This window comes from Nerophis ophidion, linkage group LG23, assembly GCF_033978795.1.
Source record: "Nerophis ophidion isolate RoL-2023_Sa linkage group LG23, RoL_Noph_v1.0, whole genome shotgun sequence".
Classification (NCBI taxonomy): Eukaryota; Metazoa; Chordata; class Actinopteri; order Syngnathiformes; family Syngnathidae; genus Nerophis; species Nerophis ophidion.
This window is the reverse complement of record NC_084633.1, coordinates 23,382,883-23,400,777: the sequence shown is the minus strand read 5'-3', so window position 1 is coordinate 23,400,777 and position 17,895 is coordinate 23,382,883. Positions and strand designations below refer to the sequence as shown.

At 43.0% G+C, this 17,895-nt stretch overlaps 2 protein-coding genes across 2 annotated transcripts in view; both read left to right on the top strand.

Moving 5' to 3' along the window:
- LOC133541802 (golgin subfamily A member 6-like protein 25) overlaps nucleotides 1-17,895 on the top strand; it is a 245,703-nt gene that overhangs the window by 188,328 nt on the left and 39,480 nt on the right. The gene's annotated exons all lie outside the window — the stretch shown is intronic.
- On the top strand, nucleotides 5,765-16,714 carry LOC133541729 (zinc finger and SCAN domain-containing protein 2-like). Its single transcript, XM_061885291.1, has 3 exons — nucleotides 5,765-5,815; nucleotides 6,264-6,486; nucleotides 15,091-16,714. Exons 2-3 carry the CDS (start codon nucleotides 6,264-6,266, stop codon nucleotides 16,266-16,268), a joined length of 1,401 nt encoding a protein of 466 aa, XP_061741275.1. The 5' UTR covers nucleotides 5,765-5,815; the 3' UTR covers nucleotides 16,269-16,714.

The window sequence follows — 17,895 nt, the reverse complement described above, 5'->3', positions numbered from 1 at the left end:
GGACAATAGTGAGTGGTGCACACTTCCTTCAAACACGTGTTTCACTGGGACAATAGTGAGTGGTGCACACTTCCTTCAAACACGTGTTTAACTGGGACAATAGTGAGTGGTGCACTTTTCCTTCAAACGCGTGTTTCACTGGGACAATAGTGAGTGGTGCACACTTCCTTCAAACACGTGTTTCACTGGGACAATAGTGAGTGGTACACACTTCCTTCAAACACGCGTTTCACTGGGACAATAGTGAGTGGTGCACACTTCCTTCAAACACGTGTTTCACTGGGACAATAGTGAGTGGTGCACACTTCCTTCAAACACGTGTTTCACTGGGACAATAGTGAGTGGTACACACTTCCTTCTAACACGCGTTTCACTGGGACTATAGTGAGTGGTGCACACTTCCTTCAAACACGTGTTTCACTGGGACAATAGTAGGTGGTGCACACTTCCTTCAAACACGTGTTTCACTGGGACAATAGTGAGTGGTGCACACCTCCTTCAAACACTTGTTTCACTGGGACAATAGTGAGTGGTGCACACTTCCTTCAAACACGTGTTTCACTGGGACAATAGTGAGTGGTGCACACTTCCTTCAAACACGTGTTTCACTGGGACAATAGTGAGTGGTGCACACTTCCTTCAAACACGTGTTTCACTGGGACAATAGTGAGTGGCGCACACTTCCTTCAATCACGTGTTTCACTGGGACAATAGTGAGTGGCGCACACTTCCTTCAAACACGTGTTTCACTGGGACAATAGTGAGTGGTGCACACTTCCTTCAAACACGTGTTTCACTGGGACAATAGTGAGTGGTGCACACTTCCTTCAAACACGTGTTTCACTGGGACAATAGTGAGTGGTGCACACTTCCTTCAAACACGTGTTTCACTGGGACAATAGTGAGTGGTGCACACTTCCTTCAAACACGTGTTTCACTGGGACAATAGTGAGTGGTGCACTTTTCCTTCAAACGCGTGTTTCACTGGGACAATAGTGAGTGGTGCACACTTCCTTCAAACACGTGTTTCACTGGGACAATAGTGAGTGGTACACACTTCCTTCAAACACGCGTTTCACTGGGACAATAGTGAGTGGTGCACACTTCCTTCAAACACGTGTTTCACTGGGACAATAGTGAGTGGTGCACACTTCCTTCAAACACGTGTTTCACTGGGACAATAGTGAGTGGTGCACACTTCCTTCAAACACGTGTTTCACTGGGACAATAGTGAGTGGTACACACTTCCTTCAAACACGCGTTTCACTGGGACAATAGTGAGTGGTGCACACTTCCTTCAAACACGTGTTTCACTGGGACAATAGTAGGTGGTGCACACTTCCTTCAAACACGTGTTTCACTGGGACAATAGTGAGTGGTGCACACCTCCTTCAAACACTTGTTTCACTGGGACAATAGTGAGTGGTGCACACTTCCTTCAAACACGTGTTTCACTGGGACAATAGTGAGTGGTGCACACTTCCTTCAAACACGTGTTTCACTGGGACAATAGTGAGTGGTGCACACTTCCTTCAAACACGTGTTTCACTGGGACAATAGTAGGTGGTGCACACTTCCTTCAAACACGTGTTTCACTGGGACAATAGTGAGTGGTGCACACCTCCTTCAAACACTTGTTTCACTGGGACAATAGTGAGTGGTGCACACTTCCTTCAAACACGTGTTTCACTGGGACAATAGTGAGTGGTGCACACTTCCTTCAAACACGTGTTTCACTGGGACAATAGTGAGTGGTGCACACTTCCTTCAAACGCGTTTTTCACTGGGACAATAGTGAGTGGCGCACACTTCCTTCAAACACGTGTTTCACTGGGACAATAGTGAGTGGTGCACACTTCCTTCAACACGTGTTTCACTGGGACAATAGTGAGTGGTGCACACTTCCTTCAAACACGTGTTTCACTGGGACAATAGTGAGTGGTGCACACTTCCTTCAATCACGTGTTTCACTGGGACAATAGTGAGTGGCGCACACTTCCTTCAAACACGTGTTTCACTGGGACAATAGTGAGTGGCGCACACTTCCTTCAAACACGTGTTTCACTGGGACAATAGTGAGTGGTGCACACTTCCTTCAAACACGTGTTTAACTGGGACAATAGTGAGTGGTGCACACTTCCTTCAAACACGTGTTTCACTGGGACAATAGTGAGTGGTACACACTTCCTTCAAACACGTGTTTCACTGGGACAATAGTGAGTGGTACACACTTCCTTCAAACACGTGTTTCACTGGGACAATAGTGAGTGGTGCACACTTCCTTCAAACATGTGTTTCACTGGGACAATAGTGAGTGGTGCACACTTCCTTCAAACACGTGTTTCACTGGCACAATAGTGAGTGGTGCACATTTCCTTCAAACATGTGTTTCACTGGGACAATAGTGAGTGGTGCACACTTCCTTCAAACACGTGTTTCACTGGGACAATAGTGAGTGGTGCACACTTCCTTCAAACACGTGTTTCACTGGGACAATAGTGAGTGGTGCACACTTCCTTCAAACACGTGTTTCACTGGGACAATAGTGAGTGGTGCACACTTCCTTCAAACACGTGTTTCACTGGGACAATAGTGAGTGGTGCACACTTCCTTCAAACACGTGTTTCACTGGGACAATAGTGAGTGGTGCACACTTCCTTCAAACACGTGTTTCACTGGGACAATAGTGAGTGGTGCACACTTCCTTCGCCCGGCAAAGAACAAGATAAAAAGTCCCATTTAAGAGTTGCTGGTGTTGCGATCTGTGACTCAGATCTTCACATGTTTATTTTTCCATCTTTGTTTCATTCTCTTCTGACCCACTTACTTCCTGTTTAGTCCGTTACCATGGTTACACATTGATTTCACCTGCTCCTCGTTTTCTACACACCTGGTTCTCCTTGATTTCTCCCTATATAAGCTTTCCTCTTTTCTTTGTTCAGTCTCGGATCCTAATTTGCCCACGCGCAACAGTGACGACTCTCGACCTTCATCTTTCAGTGTTTTTGTTCCTAGCCTTTTATTATTTAATAAATCCATTTATAACTTACCTTGTTGTGTTCATCGCTTCGACGCATCCCCGGAAGAACCAATCCGGCATTACAATGCCACACAAGCGTCACAGTAGGATCCGAGCATCAAAATGTTTTTCCGCGTCGAAACCACGGGAGGAACCCTTCGACTTGGGTTTGTGGTTGGAGCTCGTGGCTTGGGAGCAGGAAAGACTTGACTGTGGGCCTGAAGTCCCCTCCGAAGCCGTTCGCGCTGCCCCGAAGAGGCGGGGGGTCCAGTGGAGAGGTCCCCCGCACGGCAGTAATTATCCAGCACCACTTCATCCTTCTACGAACACAGCAAAATTCACCCCGACCAGGATTCACCTTCCACTACCGGTAATCCAGCTTGTTTTTTTTCCCCTGACTCTAGCAGTCACGACATTTGGGGTACGCCCACCGTGACGCAACACCGCCCCCTGTTGTTGACATTTTTTCAGAAGATTTTTATATTGTGGACAGTACTTTTCATTCCCAACCTTTTTCGAATACCAATAACATTTATGATAAAATACGTAATTATCAGGATATTTTTTCTCATTATTCTAGTCAACCTCAGTCACCTAGTTTTTCTTCTACCCCACCATTTAAACCTCTTTCACCGCCCAAGTATAGTGTTTTTTCGCCTTCTAATAATTGTGTACAAGTTAGAGGGGAGGAGTCTGCCCGCCTCCAAACCTCCCACCACCCTCCCTTATGGTCAGTCCCTGACCACAGGAACGGGTCTGGGATTCCCGTCTGGAGGGGGGGGCTATGGCCTATAGCTGTGTTGCGGAGGTAGCGCAGACGCTACCATTTCTTAAAACTGTCAAACCGCAACCTCCTATGAGGCCACCCTTACCTGTTTTTCGGCCCGTTAAACCGCTAGCTCCTCCTAGGCCGCCGCCACCTGTATTCCGCTTAGCTCTTCCTCGTAGACCTCCTCCACCTGTGTTTCCCCGGCCAAGTCTCAACGGCCTGGTAGACCTCCTCCACCTGTTTTTCCCCCGGCCAAGTCTCAACGGCCTTGTAGACCTCCTCCACCTGTGTTTCCCCCGGTCAAATCACAACGACCAAGTAGACCTCCTCCACCGGTGTTCAGACTCGCGAGGTCATTACCTCAAGCACATCCTCCACCACCGGTGTTCTGCATTTCTCCCAGTTTGGTTCTCACACCAGCACTTAACTGTAGTCTGGTTCTCGCACCAGAAACTGATGTTTCTAGCCTGGTTCTCAAGCCAGCACTAGACTCCCACCTGGTTCTCACACCAGCCTCCGACCCAGAACTGGTTCTCATACCAGTTACAGACTTTAGCCTGGAGCCCACTCCAGTACCAGCTCCAGAGCTGGAGCCTACTCCAGTACCAGCTCCACGCCGCCAAGCGCCGGTACCAGCTCCGCGCCGCCAAGCACCGCCGACGACGGGGCTGGAGCCCACACCAGCGTCGACGACGGGGCTGGAGCCCACACCAGCGTCAACGACGGGGCTGGAACCTTCACCTGTGTCGACAGGGCTGGAGCCCACTCCAGTGCCAGCTCCTCGACAAGCGCCGGTACCAGCTCCACGCCGCCAAGCACTGCCGACGAAGAAGCTGGAGCCCACACCGGCGCCGACGATGAGGCTGGAGCTCACACCAGTCACGACTCCTGCGGCTCCCAGGCCGCCTCCGACGACTCCTGCGGCTCCCAGGCCGCCTCCGACGACTCCTGCGGCTCCCAGGCCGCCTCCGACGACTCCTGCGGCTCCCAGGCCGCCTCCGACGACTCCTGCGGCTCCCAGGCGCCTCCGACGACTCCTGCGGCTCCCAGGCCGCCTCCGACGACTCCTGCGGCTCCCAGGCCGCCTCCGACGACTCCTGCGGCTGCAGCACCCGCATCATCCTCGCCAGCTGCACTCGGGCCTGCTTTGGCTGCAGTCCCCGCACCCTCGTCTGCTGCTTCCAAGCCTGCTGGGATTTCGGTGCTGAGGCGTCGTCCACCACGTCGACCACGGGCGTGGCCTCTGCGAGGTCATCCTCCTCGCCAGACACTCCCTCCTCCATGTCGGCCACGGATGTGGCCGTGCCCGGGTCGTCCGCCTCGCCGGGCACCTCATCCTGCGAGGCGGCCACTAATGTGGCCTTTTCGAGGTCGCCCGCCAAAACTTGTTCGGCAGCGGCGTTCCATCCGCCGCCGCCACTTGACTTGTCCTCGGTGGATTCGGGGACACACGACTTGGCGACCCTCCACCGTGGCCTCCCTCCGCCCTCCCTTCGTTTGTGGACTCTGCTTTTGGGGAGGGGGGTTCAAGTTGTTTCTTATTTGTTTTTGTTTTCTTTGAGACATCTGGAATCTGTCTTTTTGGGGGGGGGGAATACTGTTGCGATCTGTGACTCAGATCTTCACATGTTTATTTTTCCATCTTTGTTTCATTCTCTTCTGACCCACTTACTTCCTGTTTAGTCCGTTACCATGGTTACACATTGATTTCACCTGCTCCTCGTTTTCTACACACCTGGTTCTCCTTGATTTCTCCCTATATAAGCTTTCCTCTTTTCTTTGTTCAGTCTCGGATCCTAATTTGCCCACGCGCAACAGTGACGACTCTCGACCTTCATCTTTCAGTGTTTTTGTTCCTAGCCTTTTATTATTTAATAAATCCATTTATAACTTACCTTGTTGTGTTCATCGCTTCGACGCATCCCCGGAAGAACCAATCCGGCATTACAATGCCACACAAGCGTCACAGTTGGTGTAACAATAGGAAGAATATATTCCACTCCTCTCTTGTACACGCGGCTTATGAGGTAATATACATGATATATTTTCATATTATTTATTTTATTTACCTCATATGTTGTTCGAAGCTAACGTGCTAGCTTTAGCCCGCTAGCAGGCCTTTGTAGTAAATGCGAGCGTTTTTCTTGAGGAGTGTATTTTATATGTTCTCTGTGAGAATTATATTGACGTATTTAATAATTTAACTGTTTTTTTTTTGTATATTACAGTCACGCTTAAAGACATTAAACATTTCTGTAAGTTGTTACTTTTTAAACAATAATTAATGTAAATGCAGAAAACAGGATCAATGACACAATTCATAATAATCAATAACTGATGATTATTCCATGTGTAGAAGAACATCACCACAGAGTGGAGTCAGTTCACTTGGAAAATATTATATTTGATAGATTAAAAAATATTTGACACATCTGAGCTGAAGTTTGTTTGTGTTGTCTTGCGGACGTCCAACAGATGAACGCTCGTCAAGAAGAACGTCCCCTTCAGCAGCAGGAGGATCCACAGCCCCCCCACATTAAAGAGGAAGAGGAGGAAGTGTGGATCAGTCAGGAGGGAGAGTGTCCTGTAGGGCAGGAGGAGGCTGATGTCAGCAAGTTTCCACTGACTGTTGTCTCTGTGAAGACTGAAGAGCATGAAGACAAACCACCTGAGTCCTCACAGCTTCATCACAGTCCAAGTAAGCACAACATCCACATATCATCTAATACAATGTTTGTGACACATGTTCATCCGGGGGACACATTTATCACTAAAGATGGAGATATATTTGCTTTTTAACACCACCATTTAAATATGAATGCTCATCAATCATCAACAGTGTAATTGCTGGGGTGTAACCATGTGACCTAGAGGCCGTCCTCCTTACCTCACGTGGTCAAGTGAAGGCAAACATTCAATATGGCTACTGGTTATTTACCTTTAGCAGCACATATGTCAGCATATTTCAAAGGTTTAGTGGTGTAGATAAGAGCTGTATACCAAGTACCATTTTTTTTTTTTTAGTACTGGTTCCTAAAGGTCTACTGAAAGCCACTACTAGCCACCACGCAGTCTGATAGTTTATATATCAATGATGAAATATTAACATTGCAACACATGCCAATACGGCCTTTTTAGTTTAATAAATTGAAATTTTACATTTCTAGGGAGTTTCATCTTAAAAACGTTGTGTAATGATGACGTGTACGCAAGACGTCACGGGTTTTTAGGAAGTATGAGCGCTGCACACACACACAGCTAAAAGTCGTCTGCTTTAACGGCATAATTACACAGTATTTTGGACATCTGTGTTGCTGAATCTTTTGCAATTTGTTCAATTAATATTGCAGGAGTCAAAGTAGAAAGATGGAGTTGGGAAGCTTTAGCCTTTAGCCACACAAACACACGGTGATTCCTTGTTTAAAATTCCTGGAGGTGAAACTTTCCTATGGATCAGAGCGCGGTCAAGCGAACATGAATCACGACAGAATGTCAACCAGCAGGTTTCGGTGAGATAATTGTGGTTCAAACGTCGCTTCTTACCGGAGAAAAGCTGAGCTTGTGCCATCCATAAAGCTGCCGTCAACTCCCCTGAGACACTGGCGTCAAGACACCCGTGGACACACACCTCTGACTATCAGGTACTATTTAACGCACTAAAACACTAACAACACAATAGAAAGATAAGGGATTTCCCAGAATTATCTTAGTAAATATGTCTAAAAACATCGGAATCCATCCAAATGCAATCGCGTTTTTTTTTTTTCTAGTCCGTCGCTATCAATATCCTCAAACACGAATCTTTCATCCGCGCTCAAATTAATGGGGAAATTGTCGTTTTCTCGGTCCGAATAGCTGTTTTTGTTGGAGGCTCCCATTAAAAACAATGTGAATATATGAGGAGCCATCACACAGGTGACGTCATCTTCTACGACTTCCTGTAAAGGCAGGGCTTTTCTGTTAGCGACCAAAAGTTGCGAACTTTATCGTGGATGTTCTCTACTAAATCCTTTCAGCAAAAATATGGCAATATCGCGAAATGATCAAGTATGACACATAGAATGGACCTGCTATCCCCGTTTGAATAAAATCTCATTTCTGTAGGCCTTTAAATCTAATCGTTTGAATTTAGAGGACAACTGCACTTTTTGGGGGATTTTTTTCTATCCTTCACAATCATTATGAAAGACATGACTATTGATATATATATTTTTATATATATATATATAATATATATATATATATTATATATATATATATGATAGCAAGATGGCGGCGCCCGGACGGGCTGCGACACTGCGGTGCTCTTGCTAAAGATGGAACATTTGGCGGAAATGCCGGACAGTTCTGCAGACTTCATGGCTGGCTCGCATCGTGGTCACTCCGTGATCACGTACGACCGCCAGACACTTCTGGATATGGACACATCGGGCCGTTTTGGACTGATAGACGCGGGCGTGCTAAACATGCTAACTAGCATGGGGATACTTCGGCGGCTACATCCAGCGGCCTGTGAAGCAGCGGAGTCTAGTGGCAGCGGGGGCCGTCAACGGAGCAGACGCCAGCGGTGTGATCGGAAACGCGGATGTCGAGCGGGGCTAAAAACAAAGCAGAAGGCTAATCCCCACAGAACACCACTTTCCTCCACCCTGAAGACGGATTTAAATAAGGGATGCGAGACTACTGGTCTGGGTAAGGAGTCAGTTAAATTAGAACAAGTTTTTTCTGCTTTGAGTGTTTCAGAGTTGGACATGTGTGTTACTGAGGTGGCTAACTATGATGCGTGCAGTTTATCAAAGCAACAAACAAACAATCGGAAAATTCCCGTCGTATCAATTCCTAGATATGGTCGTAATTATACTGAATGCACTGGGCATAATAAACACAACATTATTAATATTGCTACTACGGATAATTTGATCAAAAACTCCCTAAAACAGCCCACTACCTATAATATAGGTTTTTTAAACATAAGATCATTGTCTCCCAAAACGTTGTTAGTTAATGATATTATCAGAGACAACAATCTTAACGTCATCGGTCTCAGTGAAACCTGGCTTAAACCAAACGACTTTTTTGCGCTAAATGAGGCATGTCCTCCTAACTTTACACATGCGCATATTGCCCGTCCGCTTAAAAGGGGTGGGGGGGTCGCACTAATATACAACGAAAACTTTAACCTTAGTCCTAACATAAATAATAAATATAAATCGTTTGAGGTGCTTACTATGAGGTCTGTCACACCGCTGCCTCTACACCTGGCTGTTATCTACCGCCCCCCAGGGCCCTGTTCGGACTTTATCAATGAATTCTCAGAGTTCGTTGCTGATCTAGTGACACACGCCGATAATATAATCATAATGGGGGACTTTAATATCCATATGAATACCCCATCGGACCCACCGTGCGTAGCGCTCCAGACTATAATTGATAGCTGTGGTCTCACACAAATAATAAATGAACCCACGCATCGCAACGGTAATACGATAGACCTAGTGCTTGTCAAGGGTATCACCGCTTCCAAAGTTACGATACTCCCGTATACTAAAGTATTGTCCGATCATTACCTTATAAAATTCGAGGTTCAGACGCATGTTCGTCAAACTAATAATAATAATAACTACTATAGCAGCCGCAACATTAATACGGCCACAACGACAGCTCTTGCTGACCTACTGCCCTCGGTAATGGCACCATTCCCAAAGTATGTGGGCTCTATTGATAACCTCACTAACAACTTTAACGACGACCTGCGCGAAACCATTGATAACATAGCACCGCTAAAGTTAAAAAAGGCTCCAAAAAAGCGCACCCCGTGGTTTACAGAAGAAACTAGAGCTCAGAAATTATTATGCAGAAAGCTGGAACGCAAATGGTGCACGACTAAACTTGAGGTGCACCATCAAGCTTTTAGCGATGGTTTAATAACTTATAAACGCATGCTTACCTTAGCTAAAGCTAATTATTACTCAAATCTCATCCACCGCAATAAAAACGATCCTAAATTTTTGTTTAGTACGGTAGCATCGCTAACCCAACAAGGGACTCCTTCCAGTAGCTCCACCCACTCAGCTGATGACTTTATGCAATTCTTTAGTAAGAAAATTGAAGTCATTAGAAAGGAGATTAAAGACAATGCGTCCCAGCTACAACGGGGTTCTATTAACACTGACACGATTGTATATACGGCGGATACTGCCCTCCAAAATAGTTTCTCTCGTTTTGAGGAAATAACATTAGAGGAATTGTTACAACGTGTAAATGGAATAAAACAAACAACATGTTTACTTGACCCTCTTCCAGGGAAACTGATCAAGGAGCTCTTTGTATTATTAGGTCCATCAGTGCTAAATATTATAAACTTATCACTTTCCTCGGGCACTGTTCCCCTAGCATTCAAAAAAGCGGTTATTCATCCTCTTCTTAAAAGACCTAACCTCGATCCTGACCTCATGGTAAACTACCGACCGGTGTCTCACCTTCCCTTTATTTCAAAAATCCTCGAAAAAATTGTTGCGGAGCAGTTAAATGAACACTTAGCGTCTAACAATCTATGTGAAACCTTTCAATCCGGTTTCAGGGCAAATCACTCGACGGAGACAGCCCTCGCAAAAATGACTAATGATCTATTGCTAACGATGGATTCTGATGCGTCATCTATGTTGCTGCTCCTCGATCTTAGCGCTGCTTTCGATACCGTCGATCATAATATTTTATTAGAACGTATCAAAACACGAATTGGTATGTCAGACTTAGCCCTGTCTTGGTTTAACTCTTATCTTACTGATAGGATGCAGTGTGTCTCCCATAACAATGTGACCTCGGACTACGTTAAGGTAACGTGTGGAGTTCCCCAGGGTTCGGTCCTTGGCCCTGCACTCTTCAGCATCTACATGCTGCCGCTAGGTGACATCATACGCAAATACGGTGTTAGCTTTCACTGTTATGCTGATGACACCCAACTCTACATGCCCCTAAAGCTGACCAACACGCCGGATTGTAGTCAGCTGGAGGCGTGTCTTAATGAAATTAAACAATGGATGTCCGCTAACTTTTTGCAACTCAACGCCAAAAAAACGGAAATGCTGATTATCGGTCCTGCTAGACACCGAACTCTATTTAATAATACAACTCTAACATTTGACAACCAAACAATTAAACAAGGCGACACGGTAAAGAATCTGGGTATTATCTTCGACCCAACTCTCTCCTTTGAGGCACACATTAAAAGCGTTACTAAAACGGCCTTCTTTCATCTCCGTAATATCGCTAAAATTCGCTCCATTCTGTCCACTAAAGACGCTGAGATCATTATCCATGCGTTTGTTACGTCTCGCCTCGACTACTGTAACGTATTATTTTCGGGTCTCCCCATGTCTAGCATTAAAAGATTACAGTTGGTACAAAATGCGGCTGCTAGACTTTTGACAAGAACAAGAAAGTTTGATCACATTACGCCTGTACTGTATATACCTTTATATACATATATACATACATATATACCTATACTGTATATACCTTTATATACATATATACATACATATATACCTATACTGTATATACCTTTATATACATATATACATACCTATACTGGCTCACCTGCACTGGCTTCCTGTGCACTTAAGATGTGACTTTAAGGTTTTACTACTTACGTATAAAATACTACACGGTCTAGCTCCATCCTATCTTGCCGATTGTATTGTACCATATGTCCCGGCAAGAAATCTGCGTTCAAAGGACTCCGGCTTGTTAGTGATTCCCAAAGCCCAAAAAAAGTCTGCGGGCTATAGAGCGTTTTCCGTTCGGGCTCCAGTACTCTGGAATGCCCTCCCGGTAACAGTTCGAGATGCCACCTCAGTAGAAGCATTTAAGTCTCACCTTAAAACTCATTTGTATACTGTTGCCTTTAAATAGACTCCCTTTTTAGACCAGTTGATCTGCTGTTTCTTTTCTTTTTCTTCTATGTCCCACTCTCCCCTGTGGAGGGGGTCCGGTCCGATCCGGTGGCCATGTACTGCTTGCCTGTGTATCGGCTGGGGACATCTCTGCGCTGCTGATCCGCCTCGACATCTCTGCGCTGCTGATCCGCCTCCGCTTGGGATGGTTTCCTGCTGGCTCCGCTGTGAACGGGACTCTCGCTGCTGAGTTGGACCCGCTTTGGACTGGACTCTCGCGACTATGTTGGATCCATTGTGGATTGAACTTTCACAGTATCATGTTAGACCCGCTCGACATCCATTGCTTTCCTCCTCTCTAAGGTTCTCATAATCATTATTGTCACCGACGTCCCACTGGATCATTATTGTCACCGATGTCCCACTGGGTGTGAGTTTTCCTTGCCCTTATGTGGGCCTACCGAGGATGTCGTGGTGGTTTGTGCAGCCCTTTGAGACACTAGTGATTTAGGGCTATATAAGTAAACATTGATTGATTGATTGATTTTTAAATCACATTGTAACTCATGAATGTAAATAAAAGTCCACTTGCAATGGAGCCAATGAGAGGTCCTCTATAACCATCCAAAAAGCACCAACAATACTACATTTGCATTTTGTGGCTTGAATACCAACCAAGTATTAGTGATATTGTTATTATAAGTGGCCTCTCACCTGGGTAGTAGAAGGATGAGGACGTACTCTGACAAATTGATTCCCTTTGACAGCCAATTTAGGCCCGAAAAGACGCTTGGCTTCACTCCCCATACCGTGCGACGATTATGAGTCTTTCCTCATCTAAACGGGAATATAACAAGATTCTATCAGTCTGCGTCATAGTGACAGCAGACATTGTACAGTAAGTGATGTTTTATTATGTTTGTTGGCTCTCAGGAAGTCTGCAGTGTGTAATATTCAGTGATGTTGAAAAAAAAAGCACATGTAGTGATGCTTTTTTGAAAGTGATGCGCTAATAAGCAAAAATACGTAAATAATCCATCTTTTTAAAAAAGTACCTGTTACTAAATGACATATATACCTACTGCATGTACATAAAACCTTAATGGAGGTGTTTGGATGCTTTTCAAGTTATTTTTAGGCAGAATAGTGCGACTCTAATAGCCTCTATTGTAAACAGATTGTGATCGCATTTATTACTATTTAGAATGCATAAAAAAGAAAAATATGTGTTCTTGATAGGCAAAATAAATTACAAAAGTGCGGTTTCCTTTTAAATGAAGTGAAGTATATTTATTTAGCGCATTTCTCTAGTGACTCAGAGCGCTTTACATATTGAAACCCATGATCTAAGTTCCATTTAAAGCAGTGTGGGTGGCACTGGGAGCAGGTGGGTAAAGTACCTTGCTCAAGGACACAACGGCAGTGACTAGGATCGAACCTGAAACTGTCGAGTTGCCTTAGACTGTATTAAATTCTATCAAAATCTCGTAAAAATCGTAAATACATCCTAGAAATGTCTCAATAATTCCATTAAGAATATTTTTATTTAGGAACTTTCTAATGTAACGTGTTTCTATCTACACTTCTGTTAAAATGTAATAATCACTTAGTCTTCTCTTTTGTTCAAATGTAATAATCACTGTCTTTGTTGTTTGATACTTTAGTTTTGGCTGATACTACAAATGTTGGTATCGATCCAGTACCAAATAGTTTCAGGGCAGTATCGGTCGTACCAATGGGGATACTGGTATTTAAAGTCATCAGGATAATTGAATGATTACATTTTTGTTGGCAATCATAATCAGACAAAAACACAGGATGCTGGTGTTAGAATATCAATTGAATATTTAAATATGGCTCTGAATTAAATCATTAGGTTTATGCCCTTAAAGTCTTCCCTTTTACTGAGTTTGTAAACAGTAAAAAAACTCAACAAAATATATATAATACAAAATATCGATCAAACTGCTGTAATTACCTTATATTGATATTATGCTTGGTATTGTTATTGTTGATTTTTGTATAGATCAGTCCACATTTGTTTAAATTTAAGAGCTTTAGCAGGGTTTCTGTGCGTCATTAAAAAGCATTAAAATTAATTGAATGGACTTTGCCTAGATTAAGGCCTTAAGTGGTATTAAAAAGAATTAAATACAATGTCCAGAGGCATTAAAATATTCACACAATCGAAGGCCGGGACCGATATAAATGAAAATAAACCTAATAACTTAATTATTGCCCTCATCAATATATTGCTATATCCAAGTGTTTCCTTCTTGGTCTGTGGATTTTAAACTGGACTAAGAGGTCTCACTCTGTGCATCCCTCTCAGCACCTGAGTATGTTTATTCCACAGTAGACTTACATGAACAAAGTGGGCCTCTTGTCAGTCATTCACAATCTTTGTTTCAACTACTTGCAATTCTCCTCCACATGATTTCCTGTGTGCAGTTGTGTTAGCGACACTCGTTTTCATGTTGGAGATGGAAATAGTCATTTTAATACAACGCTGTAGTACAGACCTCCGTATAGCTGCCCAGGATATGCCTGTTTTATGATTCTTTAATTTTGGGCCTTTTAGAATCAGAATGTTTTCATCCCTTTGTGTCAATTAAGTGAAATTAGGTCTGACAACCTTTTGACAAGTTGACTTCATCTCCATTAGGACTTTTCAAAGTGTAAAATACCATCCACCTTAAACAGAATGTTATACTTTGAAAGTAAACTGGATCATTTATTTTGTGTTCATACATGACTTCCTGTCCCACACGAGCAGATTTTAGCTCAATTTTACAGCTTTGTTGTGTCGACCACTAAATATAGAAGCCAGGTGGTGGACACTGAGACATTGACTTGAAAACAAAAAACGGAACAAGTCCGTCCCTATGGGGGCGCTGTTCCACATCCAATGGAAATCCCCGGTTTCACATACATACGTTGCTTGGTGAGATCAATGACGAAACATTACTTTGAGTTCAAGGCATGAAGCAAAAGGAAATACACTTTCAACCCACAGCCCTCGCAGTGAGCGAACTCGACCACAAGATGGCATCATAGCTGAGACAACAATACAGAATACAGATTTACACTGTAAACAACCTCATCTTTTCTCCAAGCTTATACATCAGTAACTGACATTAACATCACAGGGGGCGCTGGAGCCTATCCCAGCTGCATTCAGGTTAAAGGGAATTTATCACAATTTAGATTTTAGGCCATATTGCCCATCCCTCGTAAAAAGTGGTCTTCTATTCCTGTGAATAATGTTGTAAAGAGCAATGTGTTTGTTTTCAGGCCAATTAATATAATCACTTTTTTTTTAAGTACATGTAAACTTACTGAATGCCTCATGTGACTGAGCAAATCTGGACATTTCTCAAGCATGTTTGTCATTGTGTGTCCTGCAGACGTCTGTGGAGAACAACGTCTACCTGAAAAAAAGGAGAGTAGCTTCAGGATGGTGAAGGAGGATCCTTCAAAGAGGAAGACCAGGCGCCACGGACCCTCTGGCGTCTCCTTTTCCTCTTTGACACAGACCCTTCCCTGTAAAAAGGAAGAGGAAGACTCACTGACGCCCCACATTAAAGAGGAAGAGGAGGAACACAGCATCACTCAGGTGGGAGATCATCTTGAAGGACTGGAGGAGTTCCCAGTGACTGGTGTCCCTGTGAAGAGTGAAGATGATGAGGTGAAAGGTGAAAGTGAGGAGAGGGGAGGGGGGGAGCCTCCAAGCAGCAGCTCAACACAACACATGACAACAGAAGCTGATGGAGACCACTGTGGAGGATCACAAGCAGACAAGCTCTTAGCTCCACTATCAGATAGTGAGGACACAACGTCACACTCTCCTGACACTGATGATGAAGACTCTAAAGATGATAAGACATGTCACACTGACAACACTCACTTCACATCTTCTCACTCTCACAAAACATTTAAAAACCATAGTCATCTGAAAAGACACATGAGAACACACACTGGAGAAAAACCTTTTATCTGTTCAGTCTGTGGTAAACGTTTTGTTCGAAGTCACAATGTGAAAGTGCACATGAGAACACACACTGGTGAAAAAGCTTTTATCTGTTCAGTCTGTGGTAAACGTTTTGTTCGAAGTCATAATGTGAAAGTACACATGAGAACACACACTGGAGAAAAAACGTTTTCTTGTTCAATCTGTAGTAAAGGTTTTATACAAAGTCAATATTTGAAAGTGCACATGAGAACGCACACTGGAGAAAAACCTTTTCCCTGTTCAACCTGTGGTAAAGGTTTTACACAAAATCAATATTTGAAAGTACACATGAGAACACACACTGGCGAAAAACCTTTTTCCTGTTCAATCTGTAGTAAAGGTTTTGTACAAAGTAACAGTTTGAAAGTACACACTAGAACACACACTGGTGAAAAATCACATTCTTGTTCAATCTGCAACAGAAGCTTTTGTGACCGATCAAACCTTTTAGCACACATGAGAAGACACCCAGGAGAGAAAGTGTTGAGTTGCAGTGTGTGTGGTGAAAGATTGTCTTCTAAGTACCAGTGTAAGAAACACAAGTGTGCTGGTGAGAACAGCAGCAGCAAATGAAACTGCAGGATTTGAAATAAACTGTTAAGACTTTCATTTTGACTTTCTAACAACTTTATGATTCATTTGTTGGGTCTCTATAATCTATTTTATTCATTACCGTTATTACTCTGTATTATAATGATTGTGTTGTGATTGTTTTATATGTATGTCCCCAGACCTTTATGCAATATACAAGTGAGAGAAAATAGCAGATTTTTTTTTTGTTTTTGTGAAAGGATTTTGTTTTTACAAACTTACATTTGTGGATACATCAAATAAATCCAGTATTGTGTTCTAAACATTTTTTCTGTATTTTTTTCTTTTTTCAACATCCCCAAAACAACATCAATATCAGTCAAAGTTTGGAGTGTCAGACAAAAGCCAATATTGTACATCATCCCACAGAGATTTACTTTGCATACATTCTTAAAATAAACTGTTTATTGTGTTTCCCAGTCACAGAACCAACAAATGTTGTATCTAATTGCAAAACAACATCCATAATATAATTTTAAGTGGTCAATTCCATCCTTTTTTTTAATTTAGATTAACTATTTTATCTCAGAAAGAATGGAAACTTTTAAGTATTTTTTTGTTTCAGAGAAAATAATAATAAGAAGAAATAGAAAACAATTAAAAAAGATGCAGTAACTAGAATATTTTAAATAAAAGCCTTTTTAAACTTTGTAATATTTTTTATTTGCAGGTCATACTTAATGAAATCTTCAAATAATAAAATACTTTTAAAACTCAATAAGTGCATCCGTGACCAAATGCCTTTTTCAAACCATTGCTGTACAAAGATGGATTTGTTTCTCATTTTAATATAAGAACAATTCCATAGTGGAGTATTGTGTGTGATGAAGTTGTGTTTGTAAATTAGTTTCCAGTACAACAACACTTGCTGGTAGGGATGGGTACTGTTCACTTCTAATTCCATGTTTTATGTGTTATATATGTCAATATATTGTGTGTTTGTATTTTGCCAACATGGTAGAATCACATGATAGGCAGGTTGTATCATGTTTTTCTGTCACCTTGAGGAAATGGCATAAAGAGGAAGATGACAATATAATGTCACTTGGACAATGATGTACAGAACAGAGGAGATGTATTTCATTTTAATTTTTTGGTTTTAGGCAATTATTTTGTATTATTATTTTTTCACAAAACCTCTCCATTATCCAGCTATGGATTTCTGGTAGCTGGTTGAAAAGAGATGGAATGGGATAGTGAGCTGATGTATGAGGAAGGTATGGACATGGATAGGACTAGAGGGGAGAGAAGGTCATGAAGGTAAGTCGAGTGCTAAAAGAGTAGAAAAGAGTAAAAAGATTATAGTGGTGTCAGGTTCAAACACTGATGCGTCTATTAAACAGACGAGAAGGAAGAAATCATGCACAGACAGAGTTACATTTTGCTCAATTGAGGAGAGATGTGTTTTGGGCTGTACTCTAGTTACAGATCCAAACTACGTTCTAAAAGTCCAGCCCACGTGCTGCCTCTATTTATTTGGGAGGTCCCTGGTTACATCACTGAGGCTGTCGCTGAGGGAAGGGGGTCATCTTCACAGCTCCAGCTAGACACAATATATAATTATACATAAATGCAAATGTGCTGACAGTCGTGATATCACCTTGTCTCT

What these genes read in the sequence shown, in the direction of transcription:
- LOC133541729 (XM_061885291.1), top strand. Translation starts at nt 6,264, where the DNA reads ATGAACGCTCGTCAAGAAGAACGTCCCCTTCAGCAGCAGGAGGATCCA. An exon ending in ACAGCTTCATCACAGTCCAA is followed by an intron (nt 6,487 to 15,090) that starts GTAAGCACAACA and finishes TGTGTCCTGCAG; the next exon opens with ACGTCTGTGGAGAACAACGT.